General features: G+C 45.1%; 1 protein-coding gene across 2 annotated transcripts in view; it reads right to left on the bottom strand.

Moving 5' to 3' along the window:
- Positions 1-19739, bottom strand: part of skila (SKI-like proto-oncogene a) — a 32687-nt gene extending 12948 nt beyond the window's left edge. For both annotated transcript variants that reach the window (XM_030402501.1, XM_030402502.1), the window contains exon 1: positions 18585-19739. In XM_030402501.1, coding sequence (XP_030258361.1) covers positions 18585-19706 — 1122 coding nt within the window. In that variant the 5' untranslated portion in view covers positions 19707-19739. The remainder of the gene's footprint in view (positions 1-18584) is intronic.
- Positions 19740-19961: the final 222 nt, after the last annotated feature.

The following is a 19961-nucleotide window of genomic DNA, read 5'->3' as shown; positions in this document are numbered from 1 at the left end:
AACATGGCCCGTCATTATTTGCTTCTGTGTGTGTGATTCATGGGTATACATGCAACGCGGTTGGAGTCGGCCTTTTGCTCAATGTGAAGACATATTTTTTGTTGAATGTTTATGATTCATTGTGTCAGCACCGTACCCTCTGAGCTGTGTGTTCAGTGAATACTGCTGGCGCTGCCTCTAGTTGTGTGTCCGACTGTGTGTCTGAGTGTGTGTGTTTTTATGAGCAAATCCAGGACACGCTCAGCGAGAGGCCACAAGCTGATGGAGTTGATGCTTATCTGCGGCAGACAGGCCTGACACTACACACAGGCTGCCCACAGTTTACACACACACACACACACACACACACACACAAGGATTGAAAAGGCACCGGAGGACGAGACTTTCCAGCATTGCGATATACAACGCTAGGCAGCAGATGGAGAAGATGGAGGAGGGAGAGGAGGAAAGTGTTGAAGGAACAAGAAACAAGAAAAGAGGTTAGAGAGTCAATTCAGCGAGAAGAGTGGAAAAGCAGAGAGCAGAAATAGATAGAGGTTGTAGAAAGCATCAATAATTGACTTACTAGCCCTTTAAAGCCATCTATAAACGTTCATCCACAGAATACACACATACACGCACAAGCACGTGAACACACACGGACATCAGGGTTTTCCTCTGCACTTTATTGGCTGAGACACACTGTCATTACCAGAGCTAAACAGCCTGAGAACAATACGGCCAGATTACCTTGACAGCCAGCAAACATGCATATTAGCAAATAGCCTAGCTGCAACATCACTTAGCAACTTCAGCCAATAATACATCCATAAATCATAATGTTACACTTGTTATTAGGGCTGCATCTAATGATTATTTCCATTATTGATTTATCTACCAATTACTTTCAAGATTAATTAATTATACTTTTTGTTTAAAATGTCACTATGTAAATGTCGAATCATTATACCTCTACTTGTTACATCTCATTCAGCATTCTTTTCCAATTATTATATTTTATATTTTTTTATTTATACTTTCACCTTAGACAAGAGTAATTTCACTATCTTAACATTTCAAGAGACAGAAATGTATCAAATAATCCCCCAAATTTGAAAAAGATTCATAACTAAAGGTCAATCTTAGCTGCAGTCAAAGTCCCTCCATATAGATAGATAGATAGATAGATAGATAGATAGATAGATAGATAAAGGTATAGATACAAGTTAAACACAGACATTAAATACAAAGTGTTAATATCTCTGCTTTAGAGGTGTAATTACATGTATTTATGAGCTTTGGATATAGCCCAGCTAGCTGATTTCCTCTGCCTCCTGTCTTTATGCTAAGCTAAGCTAAAATAAACACATCATGGCTCCAGGTCCCATTATAACACACAAACATTAAAACATTAAACAGGCAAAACAAATACTACTAGTCCCTGTGTGTGGGTCTGTCTGTGAATTCATGTTATGTGTACAGTATGTAGGGGGATAGTCTCTTATTTACAAGGGCATGGATGAATGAGCATGTACATGCAAATGTAATAGGCTGGAGCCATATGTGTTGCCAGGTGCGTCTGTGTGTGAGAGCGTATATAGAAGGGGGCTGGTGTTTTTTCCTTTTTTTTTCTCCAGAAGGCAGCACTGCAGCACTGAACAGGGAGGGAGGGAGATAGGGAGGGAGGGAGAGAGGGAGAGAGAGAGAGAGAGAGAGAGAGAGAGAGAGAGAGAGAGAGAGAGAGAGAGAGAGAGAGAGAGGGAGAGAGAGAGAGAGAGAGAGAGAGAGAGAGAGAGAGAGAGAGAGAGATGGGACAGGGCCGAGACAGAGGGAAGGTTGAATTGACAGAAACAACAATAAACCCACTGCAGTGGTGTGTGGAGGAGAGCCGGGTCCTCGCTGGCTGGATTACCTCCAATATCAAGGTTGCCAATATGTGTGTGTGTGTGTGTGTGTGTGTGTGTGTGTGTGTGTGTGTGTGTGTGAAAATCTGTCACACCCCGGCACAAGTGAGTGTGTGTGAGACAAAAGCAGATAGAAGGAGAGCATGATGGGTCCAAACTGATATTAACACCAGGTCATCCCGCGGTCTTTCATCTGCTTGACCTCCACGACAGCAGAAGCTCTACTGATGAGACAACTGACAGCTCATTAAAAAGGTAGCCCTGTGTGTGTGTGTGCTTGTGACCACATATATAACATACATACATGTACGTGTGTTCCGCTAATGGTTGCCTGCGTCTCCGCCTATAATCCTCGCTTACCTGACAGTTGACAGTTTAACACCCTCCCCACACAGACACACACACACACACACACACACACACACCCCTGCTCATTATTCCTGCTGCTCTGCGCACTCTATTCCTTAATGAATGTGTAAGGGTGCAAACGTTTGCACATTTCAACACAGCTGTTTTCCTCTCCCCCTGTTGTTGCCTGTCCCTCTCTCTCTCTTGTCCGTTGCACCTTTCCCCGCACCCACCCACCCCCGCTTTATTAACACACACCATGCTGCTTCTTGGTCCTAATCTACAATAATGAAGCACCTCTCTTATCCGGATGGCTTCTGCAACAAATACACACACACACGGGCACACACACAAACAGCCTCTAACCCCCCTCATGTCTCCAGCCCTTTGTCAGGCTGAAGCTCGCCTTATGACAATGTGGATTAGCATTCCACACACTCACTGAGCTGAACTCTGCCCTGTTGTTCCTAATCACCAGCAGTCTGCCTGCCGCTGCAGCCACACACACACACACACACACACACACACTACACACTACACAGTTCATCCCACCACTACACAGCTACATGAAACATACTGCTCTAGACACACACAGGGCCATGTGAACTTTTACAATGACCCATTTCCACAGCGTCAGTTTGGTCCCCCGACCATTAGCGCACGTGACATTTTTACAGCTGACGCCTTAATGGAGCAGAAAGTGTTTTCCGTGTGTGTCTGTGTAGCCTGAGTGCTGTTAAATCTAACAATAACAAGTGCCACTCTACTACACAGACGTCCATGACCGCACATTACCATGCACAGTCTGGTGTACGCAGGCAGGCATGAGAGTGAACGCACTTCAGCGGCAGCCCTGCGCTTCTCCATCTGTGAGAAGCACTAACATCACGGGAATCCTTGTTGCCTCTTTTCTCTTTTTAGCTGGAAATTTGCAGCAAAGGGTAGTATGGAATGGAGGCTGACATTCTTGTGTAGAAGCAATCTAAAAAAGTGTCATTTTCAGCTGGTGCAACTTGCAATTCAATGATTCTTTTTTTTTTTTTTAATTTTAAGCTAGAAATGAAACCTCCTCAGAGCGTTAGATTTCATAATTGGCTGTGTGAGCGAAAGCGCCACTGTATCATTCATGCAGAGCTGATTTCTGATTGGGGTGAAGGCTTTCAACTTCACAAAAAATTTGACAGATACCCAATTTTCTTTGACTGTAGAGGATATACGCGAGTCTCTTTCAGCTCGTGCCAGTTGCAGACAAGAGGAGGAATCTGGTTTCTTTTCTACTCTCGGTGTAATTCATATGCAGACACATCGACACACACACACAGGCTGACACACTGCCACACAGAGTACAAACGAGTCCGAGGTCAAGCTCTCCTCCACTTCCTCCTCCTCCCCTCCAGTCACATGGACACTCCAGATGACTGCTGTCTCAGTGCATATAAAGACACATACACACGCAGTTACCAGCTATAAATACACACTCCATCTCCATACATGTATAATAAAACACATACACGGCTCATCCCTCACACACTAAAGTAATGCATTTTCAATGGAGCAAATCGGCAGTTACTTTGAAAAATTTAGGGGCAAAGAATATTTCCTCTTAAATCGTAAGCTCAACATGTCGCTCTTGTGAAACGAACAATTCATAAATCCATCGGGGTGAGTTGTTGCATCTGCTGAAAGACTAGTACAGAAACAACTTTCACTGGTCGCACCAACGCACCTGACATTCAGGAGTTCAGACTAAAAAATGTATTAATTAACTGTAAACTGAATGTTTTTGGGTTGCTTGGTAAAAAACAAGACATTTATTTATTCATTATGCATTAATTTATGGAAATTATAGATGAATCTGGAACAACTGTATGTGCTGGTCAGGCTCCATTTCAAAAGTGAGTGTTGCTCAGACACTTGAGACTTGAGACACTTTGAACTGTCGTTAAAACGTCCTTCACAAACTTATCTACAGTCCACTAGCATCCAACAACTTAAAAAAATTGTCCACAGGCTTGTACAGGCAACCGAGAGAGATGGAGAAGGTCTGTGTTTTTCACGTCACGTTACATTCTGCTCACATATGGCCAATAAAAAAAGTGATAATACCTCCAAATTACTACAAATTGCTACACAGCGCCCATTTAGCTAACAAAAATAGTCATTACTTGCAGCCCTAGTTAATCAGTTAGTCAGCAAGCTCAGTGTGTTCTCTCTTTTTTTGGCTGGTAGCTGAGAGAGAGAATGTGCTACTGAGATGATAAAAGTGTTAAACCTTGCCCAGGATGTAACACACACTCACATAAACATACTCACACAATCTCAACAAGCCTAGTGGCAAATCTTATCTGGGGCATAATAAAGAGTTTTCAATTTATGCTCTGACCTTTCATCCCAGAGCAGCAGGCCGTGTGTGTCTGGATGTGTGTGTGTGTTATTAAAATCTATTTATAACCCCTTCTGTGCCCTAAAACATAAACACTGTTGGGGCCCAATTGTCTTCACATCTGTTGAAAGCCGGGCATCGGCGGCTGCGCATGAAAACCGAAACAAACCCCAGGCGAGCGCCACAATCTCGCTCATGGGACAGAAGCAGAGGGGTTCACACAAAACATAGCTGTGCCACCCATCCTCCCTCTTCTTCCTCCTCCCCCCCCCCCTCTGAGCCATTCATGAGCCTGGCATTCAGGAGGGAGGGAGCGGAGAGGAGGACAGAGTAATGCAGCTCATTCTCCTTTTTCCTCTCTCAGGAGGAAGTAAACAGCCTTTATTTGGGTGCCTTTTCATTCTGCCTCAGACAGCGAGAGGAAAAAGGAGGAACACACACATGCACAGACACTCAGAGACAGTCACACCCTGTCTGTTTCTAGACCACATCCTGTTCTACTGCAGTCCTCAACTGTGTCAAAGATCGAGCTACAGATACACAGATACATACACTTCCTGGACTGAACCATATAACAACGACATATTGAAGCTTCTTGCTTGCCTCCAACTAATTTATGTCTCATCACTATATCCTCAAAAATCATCCATATCGAGTTTTATATGATTTCTAAGATGTGTGTCTTTCTTTAGGATCTAGTTTTGTCTGCGTTTTATTTGGGCCCAGTGCACTGGTGGTCTTACCTGCCCCCTCACCGCACACATAGACACTAGAGGCCTTTATATGGAGGTCTTAATCCAATAAGCCATTTATCCATGGACTGGGAGCTGCACTTTGTTTCAGCAGCCAAATCAATAACAACCCACAAGGGAAGCAGACAGAAAAGTGGGGCATTTAAAGGAATACATTATTTTTTTTAGGTAGACACTCGCTAATTAACTCGGCACTGTGAAATGGGATGACTGGGTTTTGTTTCAGAGTGTGCTGCTCTTGACAAGAATGCTCAAGTTTTAAGCTATACTTGTGTATAATGGATTAATGGCGAAGAAGTCAAGTATATTAGAAGAGACAAAGTCAAGAGCCAATGATAATCTTTCATTACTTCTGCTCAAAGTGTGTGACCTTTCATTTAGTGCTCAAATGAAGAAAATTACTGTATTTCTTAGCGTGTGTATCAAGGATAGACCGATTATTATATTATGGATATAACATGAATTTAAAAATGTCATATTTTGCCTCTGAAGCACCATTCTTTCTCTGCCTGTGGTTTCACTCAATGCCCCGCCCACAACACTATCTGATTGGCTACACATCCCGAGTAATGGCCTATCAACACTTAGTAATCTGAATCTGCAAAATTACCTCAAAATTGTTCATAAGACTTTAAGATTTCTATTTTTACAGCATTTATAATTTGGTTCCAAATAGTGGTCAATGGTTTTCTTGGGTTAGGTAAAAACCCCAAAAGGTTAAAAAAGTTTTTTAAAAAAAGAAAGAAAGAAAGAAAGAAAGAAAGAAAGAAAGAAAGAAAGAAAGAAAGAAAGAAAGAAAGAAAGAAAGAAATGGAAGGAAATGTGCCTCGTTCCACATTCAAGTAATTATCTACAAATAATTACATTTGGGGGTGGGGGGTAATTTGACATTACTCAATTACTTAATGGCATCACTCAAATGCATGTTGTAACTGTCAGTAGTCTAGACATTACACAAGCAGCAGGAAGCACGATGAAATATGACTCTAAAATCATCTACCTATTCTTGTACCGGTGAAAAAGTCAAGAGCCAACGATAATCTTTCCTTACCTACTACTATCTGACCTTACACTTAGTGCTTCAGGGAAGAAAATGATTGTGTGTCCAACTGTATGTGCTGAGAAGATTACTCAACCCATTTTCTTTCACTTAAGCCTTGAACAACAGAGATAAGCAGTAATAAAAACAGAGCCGGGAACAGATGAGGACAGGTCTGACAGGTGGACGGTTAGACAAACAGGTGACTGAGGTAAACAGGAAAGGGGAAAAAAGGGGGACAGGCAGATAGCCAAGACAGATGAAGAGACAAACAGACAACATGTGACTGTCTGCCTGTTTGTGCCTTCCCACCAGACACTCACGCACACACTCAGTTCACACACCTGTTCCTCCCTTTTTCCAAACACAAAGAGAAAGAACAGAGCCAGACAAGCACGCTGATAAGCATCAGCCAGACTAGTCATGCCAGAGTCACAAACACACACAAGCCAGATAAGAACAGGTTCATTCCCGAATTGCTTTGGCTTCAGGCCTCGGGCACATTTTTGCGCCACATGGGCACTCTGTCTAGACAGTCATCACGCGCACGTCGAACACACACAGAGCCTTTCCCCTCCCTGCCAACGGGTTGAGCTCCTTCGTCCATAGCTACAGCCACAGTCAGCCATTTTACAATCCACACAGCCTTGATAGCCACAGCCAATGGGACCCAACAGAAAATGAAGTGAGTTATAAAAGTGATAGTGAGGAATCTCCCCCTAATAACTACAACATCTATTCCACTGTCCATCTACTGTAGCTTTTCACTGACAGGAGTTAAATTTGGAAACCAGCCACAATATTTCTCTTATGATCCTTCACATAAAAAGGCGTCTCTTTAAGCTCTCTCGATCAATTTTTCTATTCATCTCCCTCCCTCCACTTCTTTCTCCCTCCTCCGTTTCTCATGTTTCACAGTCAAATCCCAGGCGGCAGCTTCCAGTCTATATTCACAGCAGTACATGAGGAGGGTTGTAATAACGTTACCTCATGAATGGACAAATTGTCTGACTGGAATACACTAGGCAGGCCAAGGTAACCCCCACAGACAGTATCTCTGACACAGTATCTAATAAAGCAGCAAAAGAAAAATACCAGGATTGTGAATTCTAATCATTTTCATAATCGATTAATCTGCCAGTCATTTCGCGGATAAATCAGAGGATTACTTCGTCAATAAAATATCAGAAATATTGTGGAAAAACTAACGTCTAGAACACTTTTCTAATGCAGGAAAACAGCAAATAGCCACATGTGAGAGGCCTGAACAAGTAAATTCTTTGGTATTGGTTTCCTTCCACATTTGTTGCCCTAGCCAATTCATTTTCACTGATCTGTCCAACCTTATTTTAAACTGCTGTATGGCTTCATGATCGACTAATATAATGCATTAGTTGCCATAATTATCATGGAGACGATTAGTGCTGATCGATGAGCTGGCTGGCAGTATATTAATCCATGACAACTCAAATTGTTAATCATTTATGTCATTTATAAAGTTTTAAAAAACCTGCAAAAATGGCTGACATTAGTATGAATTAAAAACAATTTCATCCTTTTACTGTCAGACAGAAAAAATAAGCAATCTACAGACATCACTTTGTCTTCTGGAAACTGTCATAAACTAAGTGATTAATTGATCAATAATGCCAGACATAATTGTTACTTAATGAAGCATTACTCAAACACATACCACAACTGTAACTAGGCCAGACATTGCATCAGAGGCAAGAAGTGCAATGAAATGATGTCACCCTAAAATCATCAACCTCAATCACTATGATTAATAGTCATGAACAGACCAGACATATGTTGCTAAATAAGATCATTTTAGCCATCATCGTTCAGCTTTACGAGAAACCAAATACCATTAAACATTGTAAAGACGGGCACGCCATGAGCACGATGGCTCTTAAAATCCGTACATTTTCTCCTTCTTCTCCAATTTAGGTCATTAGGAGTCACATGAAGCATCACAGGCCAGTATCAAAATGTGGCGAGGGATGTTCATGTTCTCTGCATGCACAAGGAGACCGTGTGTTTGAGTCAGTGAAGGACATTTAAAAATCATCTGTGTGCAAGAGAGCATACTGGCTGCATATGCATGTGCAGCTCTCTGTCTCTCTAGTGCAGCAGCCCAGCGTGTGTGTGCTCCACTTTCCTTCCCCAGTGCCCCCCTGAGCGTTAATTACCAAAGCTGTCGGGGCTCACCTATGTGAGTCAACCAGGCCATGAGACAGACAGACAGACAGACAGACAGACACACACACACACGCACACTTAAACACAGATGCACAAGCAAGTAAACAGACATCCCACCAAACAACTGCTATGTCTCAATCAACCAGCAGTGTAGGAGGCCGAGGAGGATGACATAGTTTACCGCAAGCACACGGTCGTGCACAAATGTTATGCACGCAGACACATTGATTGAGAATGAGGCCAGTGGGCTCTTATCTTCTCTGTGGATGACTGTACTCATGATTTGAGCTTCATCTGGGGCAGTGTGTGAGTGCTGCCATCTCTAAAAGAGAAAGAGAACGTCTCAAGAGAACGCCGCTGCCTTGGGATGCTGTTTGGAGGTGGGTTACTGGTTCAAATTCACAATTAGGGAGAGAAACACACCACCGCCGAAACACAACTTCGCTGCTTGGTTTTTCTAAATAAGGGAACTCGGCTCACTATTCGACTGGATGAAACAACTCAGAGTGCTTGGAGACAGAGGGGAGTGAGAGAGCTGCGGCAGAGAGGACGAGCGTTGCTAAGCAGACTGAAAGCTGAGAGAGGCTGTCAGCAAGCCAGCAATGCACTGCTATCGCTTCTGAGAGAAAACACAAAATGGAGACACTGCCCAAACCTCTCGTCTTTGCAATACATTACACAGCATCCACAAAAATGCATTTATATGCAGCCACTCATAAGCTAAATGTACTTTGTATCACCCAGAAACAATAACCTCAACATAATGTGCCCAGACCGTCATGTTAAGCAAACAGGACACTAAAAATAGCTCTTAGAGAAAGGTGGGAATGAATATTCTTAATTCTTGTGCTACATCTCTAAACATGTTTATATTTAAATGATGTTTTAATGCAATAGCTGGAATTGCCCCACACGAAAACCCCTCTTTACTGGCCCAAGTATACGATCATATATCATTCGGTGGTTTGTTTACTTCTTCCTCAGCACAGAAGGCTTCCCTGCTGTACTGCAGTAAATGTCAATACTTGGTTGGACTTCACTGTCTGCAACGAGGCCAGAGGAGGGGAAGAGGATGGAGAGATAAAAGAAGGGAAGGGTTGGGAAAGGCAAAGAGGGAGGAGGGTAAGGAGGCTGACCGATGATATAGTCACGCAGCCCTCCAAAGAGAAAGCTCCACCTGGCCAAAATGCACCGCAGGGTAAAATCTATCACAGACACATGGAAAGAGAGACAGTTAAATCCAAACAGGCCCCGAGTCCTCTGACTGTTCTGCAGGGAGCTCCGGTCTCATCCATATTACATGCAGGAGCTTGTTTGAAGCCTCTACTGCTCGTCTCTGCATGGGCAGCTTGGCTTTGCTGTCCAGGCCCCTCGGGCTCGCCTGTCTCTCCCACACACAAACACACACACACACACACACACACACACACACACACACACACACACACACACACACACACACACACACAGCTCCCGTAATGCAAATCCATCAGCCCCCGTGACTCTCTCTCTCTCTTTCTCTGTCACAGGCTCTGGTTTTCAAAACAAGTCTCTGAAGGCCATTGCCCCTGATTTCACAATGGCTCATGTATTGCAAATCTGGCCCAAAAAAAAATCTGAATTATTAAAAGCAGAACGTCGAAACCAACATAAAGAAATCTGCCAGCATTTGGTCAGAGGCGGCTCTCCATTTCCATCCTGCCTGTACTGATATTAATGTACCGAAACATTTGACAGGTGAGGCCACAGTCAGCACACTTGCTCCCCAGACTTCCTTTATTAAAACAGTCTGAGGCAGGCTTGACAACACCACATGAAAAGCGTGGCTGGGTTTGGTAAATGTCATTAGGGTTGAGTCAGAACTCTAAGTGAACACACCTGGGCGTAGATCAAACAGTCTGTGAGAGAGACCGGGACAGTGATAAATCTCTGTCCTGGCTCCACACAGTGACGCTGATGAGTGGAGAGCAGACTGCAGCACTGATGGAGCACCATGACTCACTCTGCAGGATGGGGTTGGTGTGGTGCTGACGGGAGGAAGTGGCTGATGGTGGTTGAGTTTCATGTGTCTGGCTGTGTTTCTGGCTGTGTTTGACCCTTTGACTTCCTTTAATCACGGACTGCGGACTCTGTCATCTGCACAGCATCTCGTGCTTCTGTTGTGTTCTTATATGTGCGTCAGCTCTCTAATAAGAGATGTCATCACATGTTCAAAGTTCACGTCAGAGTCACAGTCACGCTTTATATCAATCACCTCTGATGAAACAAGGACACAAAGTTTCTCTTTTGGAATTAAAATTTCAATAGTAACTTTACTTTCTTTAGAAAGTATACTGCTTCACAGATTAGGAAATAAGGTGGCTTGGTTGTCTGCCAAAGCAGCTGACAGGAGAGGCAACCTTGCCAAAATTCACCATCATTTAGCTGGAGGCTTAATTTCTTCCCTCATCATGAGTCAGTCTTCTGAATAACTACTGTACATGTGGCCTCATCTGGGATCAGGATGTGTCTCAGCCAGTGCATTTTCATGGTGATGACAAAGAAAATGTCTGGCATAACAAAGTGCACTTGTCAGAGGAACTAGTTAAATTGTAGCCAGACTGTAAACCACAAGGCAATGCTTCACTCTTCAAAGGATAAAGTCAAGGGCAATAAGGCTCCATGCGGGCCAAGTGGCCCCAACAGCAAGGCTGTTTTAATACGAGCAAGAGCAAGGCCAGAAAAAGAGCTGGACACGCAAAGCATCAGTGCCACATGCTCGCCAAGAGTCGCACACACACCGTTCTGCTGCTTGGGGACAGTTAAGGAGGACATGACTGTAAGCTTGCGTGCGAGGATGCTGAAGTGCAGTTAAGGAGTCTCAACACATACAACACTTAATGAGCTTTCCATCGCTGAAGCATACTCAAATAAAAATACATAATATACAATTTATGAAAGCTATTGGGTAATTAATTGCATCTGGAGGTCAATGACCTCGAGGATTGCCTACTACTTAGTTTATGCTGTAAAGAGGTGCAGCGGGACTGTTGGGGATCCAGAGGGAAACAGTCTTCTATTTACAGGATCTTGATGAGCTGGTATGGACCCCTGAGGTGAATGAGGCAAAGTTTGCATGTGTGTGTCTGCCCAAAGAAATATCACAGAGACAGATGATTCCCCTGGGCGGCATCACTGCAGGTGGGAATATCAGTGTGATAAACACATCAGCGTTTGGCAGAGCAGAGGCAGAACGAGATGGAAGACTGGGCAAACCACAAACTGTCACTTATTTCACCTTCACTAATGCAGTCTGTTTCCCAGTTGCTAACTTTACAGCCTTGCCCTGAGCAACATCAGTCAGGCCCCTGGTGAGATAAGGATTTACAGGGCATAGAAGCTGCGAGCAATAGAAGGGAAAGAAACAGTTGGGGGGGGGGCGTTTGATGTTAGTGGAGCAAAGGTGAGGCTGCAAAATACAGGACTTTCAGGGATAAGTAATCACCTATCCAAGCTTGGCATGTCAACGTCTCACAGTGGTTTGCTGTGTTTTCTTTTGCTTTAATCTGGTGCGTAGGCTGAAGGTCAAAACTTGCATGGGCCACATCAGCACTTAACTTGGCTGCCATTGTGTGCAATTAAGCATGTGGGGGGGCCGTTTGATAAAAAAAAAAAAATGTGGACAGCTTAAAACAGTAAACGCAGGCAGGATCGCTTCCATATGGAAATGACAAGCCATTACCAAACACGGAAATAAATTACTGACAAAGTGGAGAGATGGGGATTCCTTTAATCGTACAGCCCGACCATTTCCTCTGATTTCTCTGTGTTTGCAACATGCATAATTGATCAGTGTGGTGGCTGGGCTTAATGTGTTGTAGATGTGCCGGGTGGCAGCCCAGCGGGACTCATGACACGCCTTTGATATCCTGTGTTTATCTCCCTGTCTGGGCGACTGTGGCTGTGGGACAAAATATGAAGGGAGTGTGTCTAAGTGCCTATATGGTGTGTGTGTGTGTGTGTGTGTGTGTGTGTGTGTGTGTGTGTGTGTGTGTGTGTGTGTGTGTGTGTGTGTGTGTGTGTGTGTATGTGTTTCTGCTCTGTCTATGTAGCTCCTATGGAAAGCGCCGTCTCTGGCCTTCTCCATTTATATCTTCATTAATCACCGTTCCCACAGGGAAGACAGCAACAGAAGAGTCTTTCAAATGCAAACTCGCTCTCTCTGCTTGCACACAACACGCACAGGCTGGCAGTCTCCCACAGCCCTTTTACAGTATGCCTCCCTCGCGTCCCAATCCCTGCCCCCAACACACACACACACACACACACACACACACACGCACACACACACACACACACACACACACACACACACACACACACACACACACACAACCTGCTCGCCTGACTGTCTCCCAGGGAGACCAGACAGTGGACAGTTAATCTTCTCATCAACACATCGATTAATTAATACCAAGACTCCTCATTATTCTGGGCTAATGCAAAACAACCTAGGCAAGCTAGTCAGACTTGTTACGAACCTAGCCGCTTTCTCTCTTCTTACAGTCTTGTTTGAACTTGTAGCCCATTATATCCCCCTCTCTTTCACTTGTTCATGCTCTCATTTTCCTTTAGAAGCAACAAACTGGTCTGACGCCCTGAGGGGGGAGAGCCAGAGCACAGCGAACATGCAAACAGGCTGTCAGTCCAGGACTCTTTTAAAGCCTGCAGGACATTTGGCTGGGAGGGGCCTAACCAGTTTGTTTAGTCTATGAGACTGTTGGCAAACGTGGCAGAGGCTCCACTATATCTGGACTGACCTATCTCTGCTGCCTGCTGCTGTGGCTAGCTCACATCAGTCCCATAGCGGCGCATTATCTTCGACTGGTGGTGAGCTGGGAAAAGAGTCCAAGCCAAGGAAGCAGTCAAATATAACAGGCTGTAGTTGCGATGGGAAATTGCCACCAGACAACCAATGGTACATTTTTAAATGGGGGGTTTTAGCTCACAGAATAAGCTGTGGACTGGTGTGCAACAAATCAAAGTGGTAAACTGAACTGTGGCCATTTTCAAATGTTGCTTCACAAACTAAAAACTTGAAATGGATTCTTATCCATTTAAGAAAAAGCCAGAGAAGTAATGACTTTGGCATTCCTCCAGTGAGCTGCAATGCTGTTATGGAGCTGTGATACTGGCACTGACCTGATGGTGACATACCAGAGGCCCCTCAGCTCAGCCCCTCCTACCTTGCAGGGCCCCATTTAGCCCTTTACAACAGGCAGCAAACACTGGCCAAGGCACAGCCTGTTGTGCACAGTGAACACGGACAGTCTCGCTCCAAACTACATATAAGCATGATAGACTTTAGTTTACTCTGGGCCTGCATTCAGAGAAGCTGCTCTGTGTTCAGTATAAGTGGATAATTGTTCTGTGGGAAATGCATAGACATAGAAACAGACAGAGAAATATGTGCATGGGAGTCTTGGGGTGGGGTGGTGGGCAAAGGAGAGAGCGTTAGCTGGGGAAATGCGAGCTAGCCGGCATGTGATTGGCCAACCAAGAGGGCTGTTCCAGGCTAGATTTGTGGTTCAGCTCAGGTCTTTGGGAGGTTAATTTTCAACATGGCAAAAGAAGAGCTGGGGCCCCAAGTCCCCTTTAACAACCTGTTGGCTGTGAATACGGCCTGTTTAATGGACGGCTACCAAAGTGTAGAGTAGTTTGTGACTAAGACTGTCCGGGCCTTACCTTCAATTTTTCTTCATTTCATATTCTTCTTTTCTCTCCTACGCCCTTACCTCATCTGCTAAAGAGCCTCCCCCACGGATGGGTTGGTTTCTGACCACAGATTGTCTTTCTGTGTCTGCCTGACGCTACTTCTGTCTGGCAGGCTGTCTGAGTTACAAAAATGAAAGCAGGTGACAGCAGAGGCAGAGATGAGGTTAACTTGGGAGACTGGTGCACACGTCTGAACACAGAAAGGAACTTATGCAACACCAGCTGTGGCCCCTGTAACCGAGTCTCCTCGTTTCACTTTTCTTCCGTTTCCTCCAGCCTCTTTCAGTCTACCTCCACATCTATTCAGAGCCTGTGTCACACGACAACTCGCCACATCCATCAAGGTCAGACACCTGATCAATAACTACTGGCTTTCTTCTCATCCGCCTTGCAGACGCACACAAGTGGTCTTATTGCTTATGTAACGATCGACTTATCGGGTCATTTGGCTGCTTATTTTGTTACTGTCCGCTGATTGGAGCCTAGGGATTACTGACTGTTAACAGACACATATAGGCAACAGCAGAACTGTCTGGGTTAGAAGACAGGTATGATGGTGAGCTAAGAGTGGTAGAGTAAAGCACAGACTGAAGGCCACAAGTCAAGATTGGTGAGGACATTAACCCAAGAGGCAGATTGACGATATAAGCAGAGGAAGGAGGAAGAGATAGCAAAGGCAGCACTGTGAGCGATTAGCATGCCTGCCAAAATCCAATTAGATACAGCCCAAGAGAATGACTGACAAGCAGACAGACAGACAGAGCAGACAGCCCTGGAGACAGCCAGAGAGTGCAGCTGCACTGGTCTGCGGTAATGAAGTCACTGGTTTCCAAATAGCAAATAGAGGAAGCCAGAGAGATGCAGCTGTCTGCCGTCTGTGCCGCAGCCACTGTGTCAGCCCAGCCAGGGAGACAGACAGAGGAAGGCTGTTCTCTCAGTCTGACACTTTTGACTCGGGGCCAGCATAACGCAACAAACCAGGCTGAGGCAAATAAGGAACACACAGCTATGTTCACTGTGTTCTGTCGCCTGGTTGCGCTTTCTTGAGTGGATAAATACCAGTATGTCCTAATTATCAGGTCATACTCTTTTGGGGAAATAATAATAATCCACCTTAGACATAAAATTACAAACAAAGTTCATGACTCTTGTAAATTAGCTCAATTAAATCACACAAAATTACACCGCTGTATTAAATTGTCTCTTTAAGTATCCTCTTATGTTAAAATACAACTTGTAATGCGAGCGCTCCTAGGGATTTTGTAATTTAGATGTTTTGCAATAGACTGCTTCACTAGAGCCTGTCTGATGACATGCCATCTAAACACGCAGCCCAAATAAAAATAGTGATGATCTTCGATGGGAGTTTGTGTTACTTCCTGTTCTATAAAAAAAAATCCCCCAATAAAAATGACGACACATGATCTTGTCTCAGTGGAAAGTACAAGTGTCCGTCTCAACCCCTGAAGGCAAAATGAACTCATTGTCTGTCATATATTAAGTAAAACTTGAGATAAAGCTTCAGTTTGTTGCTGTCTGTTTGTGGCGTCTGTCTAGAAAACTATTTACACAGCAGGAATCAGTAGACAGGGTAGCAGTGCCTTGGGGCACAAAGCGCCATTTATATAGATCGAGTCCTGGAGTTTTTAACTGCACCTTCTCAAACCAAACACTCCTAACAGGATATGGGTCTAGTAGCCATTGGAGAAGGTGGGAAAAAAACTTCCAGAAGGCTCCCTTGTTTGTGTCTCTTCTCTTTTAGAGGTCCCAGAGCCCTCCAGTGAAACTACGAACCGCTTGTAAATGTGCACATTGACAGTGTGTGTAAATAAGGGCCACTGGGAAAAGGGTTTGCAGTCGGGGTTAGACCAACACACTGAGGCAGGCCATCTTTCTAAGAAGCATGTGTGACTATAAGCTGCTTGGCCGGCCTTCCACTAACATCCACTGGGATGTGGAAAGTATGAGTCACACAGCCAGTGCAGTGGAGGCGGCTGGACGCTGAGAGTCTGGAGGATGTTCTGGGTGAGAGACATGTCCGTCTGCTTCACTTCCTGTTCAGGCTAACACACACTAATACACACACGCACACATAAACACAGTGTTTGGTTGTACTTGGAAGGACCCCAGTGTCCTGACTGAGTGGAGCAGGACACTGCCAAGTCACCTTGTTCTCTGGCCACTGACCTTTCACACACCCTGACATCCGCTTGGTTGAAGGGGGTGAAGTGGCATCCTCTTTTAATGCCAAAATCACCTGCTTCCTGTAGACTCAAAGGCAACTGTCTTTCCAGGAATTTGTCCGTTTGTGACTTTGTGTGCCTCTGTCGACACAAACCTAGCTATTTTCACTTCCACAATTAATTTGTCGACGCCAATTCTGATCAAGACGAACCCTTGCGAATAACAGAAAACAAGTACAACTGAATCACCGCTGCCAGACAGTAGTTGGAAGATATAAGAAAGAAAAAAAACAACGAAAAGGAAAAGGAAAAAAAACATAGCCTGAGAAATCACCTCACAGAGGGACGACAACACCTGAAACTGTGGTGAGACAGAGGCTCCAGAGAGCCTGGCAAAGTGTGAGACAGAGAGAGTAGAAGATGTGTCATACTAGCCTCCGGTTAGCAGCTCATTACACACACAGAGGCTGGAAATGTCTCACACATAACACACACAGTAGGGCCCATCATCCAGCCTGAACGTATGTTTTTGTACATGTGTGTTGCGTCTGTGGTCTGTGTACATCGCTGTTTGTCGAGCATGTTTCCTCTGTGGTATTAAAACGTCTCTGCCTTTGAGAAAGAATGTCTCTGTCTTCCAAGATGCATACCTCAAACTGAGGCAGACGAAGAGAAGGAGGACAGTTGGGAAGAGGCGAGTCAGGAATGCGGTCAGGACGCTAGACGAGACAGAAGACGGTATTTCCGGCACATTCACACACCAAGCTAACCAGACGAAAAAAGTAAGGCTTCTCCTCAGCTCAGGTACACAAAAAAAGCCAAATCTGTACCTGTTCTTGTACACAGACTATAAACACACACTGCAGCTTCTCAGTTTACCTGCTACCTGCTTTACGACTATCACAAATCAATCGTGCCAGCAAAGGTTGTGATTCTTTTTCAGTGTCTTTTGTTGTTTACTTGACTGAGAATCACTCCAAACTGATGGATTTGAGTGTGAACAATCCACAACAAACACACAAAAGAACAACCCCACCTTTACCCACCAAACAATACAAAGAGGGCAGCCCACTGTGGTCAGAGGGAGGTCATGAGACATAAACCAGTCAATGGCAGGGAAACAATCTAGAGCTTTTCCCCCCACTGAATGCTGACTTTTCAATAGGCTTGTTGCCCTTGTGGCTTAGATACTGCATTGACATGATTTTTTTTTTTTTTTTTTTTTTTTTAACACAGCAAGAATAAAAAGAATCAGAAAATAATTTGGAAGACTCTGCAGCGTTCTAGCTTTCAGTGATAACTGCTGGTTATGCAATGAAGCCATTTCACTGTCAGGTTTCTCTGGAGGTGAAGGCGTCAATAATGATGAACACCTCTGTATTTTCTTATTTCAAAAGGCAACTGCATTTTGCCCTAGTTCCGGGGCAAGTCTTGATATGATTTATATAACAATTCTTTAAGGGAAGCCATATAAGCCTAAGATGTCTTCAGTTTTGGATTTAACTGGATTTCATTCCCGTTTTCTCGAATTGTGCAGGAATGTGCATAAACACTCATTACAGTTACCCTGAGCAAACTATAATGTTTTATTTTACAGTAACTGCTGACATATAGTTTTAATACACGAGTGTAAGAGGCTCCTCCTGCGCCTCCTATATAGGCCTTTTGTTCGGTGACATTCCCAGTGACCTCCATGTGACCTGAGGGGACAAATGATGCATTTCCCCTTCAGCTGTGGCCAGCTGGCCTAACCTCGTCTGATCAGACCTGGCCGGGCAGATGTCACCACCTGTCCCAGGCCTCTCTCACACATACTAGGTCAACACTGGTTTAAGAGAACACCAGCAGTAAGGTAGTCTAATCAAGCCTGCTGAGCACAAAATACAGACACACAGAGGGACCAACTAGCCAGCCAGCTCAGGAGACTTTAAAAGCACATCATCACGTTTTAATTGGCTTCCTTACCAGAATCATGATGAATGACTATTTTATGACATGCAAAAAAGCAAAGACACCAGTATTATTCAGAAGTGCACTTACTTTGTCTAGCGACCGCTTGAGCTTGTAATGGAACTTCTCTTTGACTTCGTCCAGGAGATGCTTGAGCTTTGGCTCATCAGGCGTGCCTTGGTACTTCCTGGCAAGCTGCAGGTAGCAGGGCCACTTGGCTGAGTCAAAGCCCCAGTGGCAGGTCCTCTTATCAGGTGACTTGTGTGAGTGCATGACAAACTTCTGTGGTGAAAAGAGCAACTGGCACTCAACGCACTGGATGCAGGGGGCCTCGGGCTGGGTGTAGAACTGGGGCACAAAGAGACCCTGGCACTTCCCCAGACACTGGTGCTCCACCTGGAAGCTGGCTTCGCTCTCCTTCAGCAGGCCCTGGGATGACAGCTTACCATTGGGGTCGGCAGGCAAGGCTGCCCCGGGACGCAGGAGAGCGTTGCACAACCGTTGTGCATCCGTCAGTGTAATGAGGCCACAGGACGGTGCGTTGAATGGCAGAATGCCCAGCACCTTGAGGATGTGCAGCTGCTCAGCGTCGCAACGTGAGCAGTAGACGTAGAGCTCATCGCACACTGTGTTGATCTGCTGCAGCGAGAAGTCGCGGAGCACAGAGTTGAGCACCTGGGGCAGGCAAAGTCGCTTCTCTCCCCCGACAACAAAGCAGGAAATGGACTCTCCTTCCAGCAGCGAGTGGGTGAGTTCAGTGGAGCTGTCACAGGGAACCAGCAGGGGGCCCCCTCCCAGAACAGGAGGTGAGGGCAGGGGGGGCATGCCGGCCGGGGAATGCTCGTGGCCAGTGCGGGCTGAGAAAGCAGCTGGGCCCCCGAGAGAGCTCTGGCTGCTGAGGGTGAACTGGGCCAGTGTGTGTTTAAGCCCAGGGCTCAGGTCCAGGGCTTTAGCAGAGCCCACCACGTGCAGTTCAGCCCGGCCCTCCACATCCATGTCAGAGTCATGACACAGATCCTCGATTTGCTCCCTCTTCACCCTGGGAGTTTTTGGAGAGGAATCCAGACTGCGACGCTTCAAGTTGATCTCCGCCATCACTCGCTTCTTGATGGGCGCATCCTCGAGTCGCTCTCTGTAAAGCCGTTTCATGTTGCCCTTGAATGAGGTCAAGTCTTTGAAAGGGTTTTTCAAACTGGTCTGGGTGCTGGCCATGTCTTAGCACTGGGTTATTGTCGTTTCTGTCTCCTGACTGAGTTCTTTTTGTCCTCCGCGTCTCTTTTCTCCTCAAGTCTTTTCAAATGACACAAATCTTCTGGTTGTTAGACACATGCATGATGGTCAGTGAAGTTTTCAATGTTCTGGTCTGCTTCCTGCGGATGAAAAAACACACAGAAGAAGTGTAAAAATCACTCAGTCGCTATCTAAACTGTAGCAAATCAATTTCCCTCCAGTAGAGGAATAAACAAA

This window comes from Sparus aurata, chromosome 21, assembly GCF_900880675.1.
Source record: "Sparus aurata chromosome 21, fSpaAur1.1, whole genome shotgun sequence".
NCBI lineage: Eukaryota > Metazoa > Chordata > Actinopteri > Spariformes > Sparidae > Sparus > Sparus aurata.
This window is presented reverse-complemented; position numbering and strand designations above follow the sequence as displayed.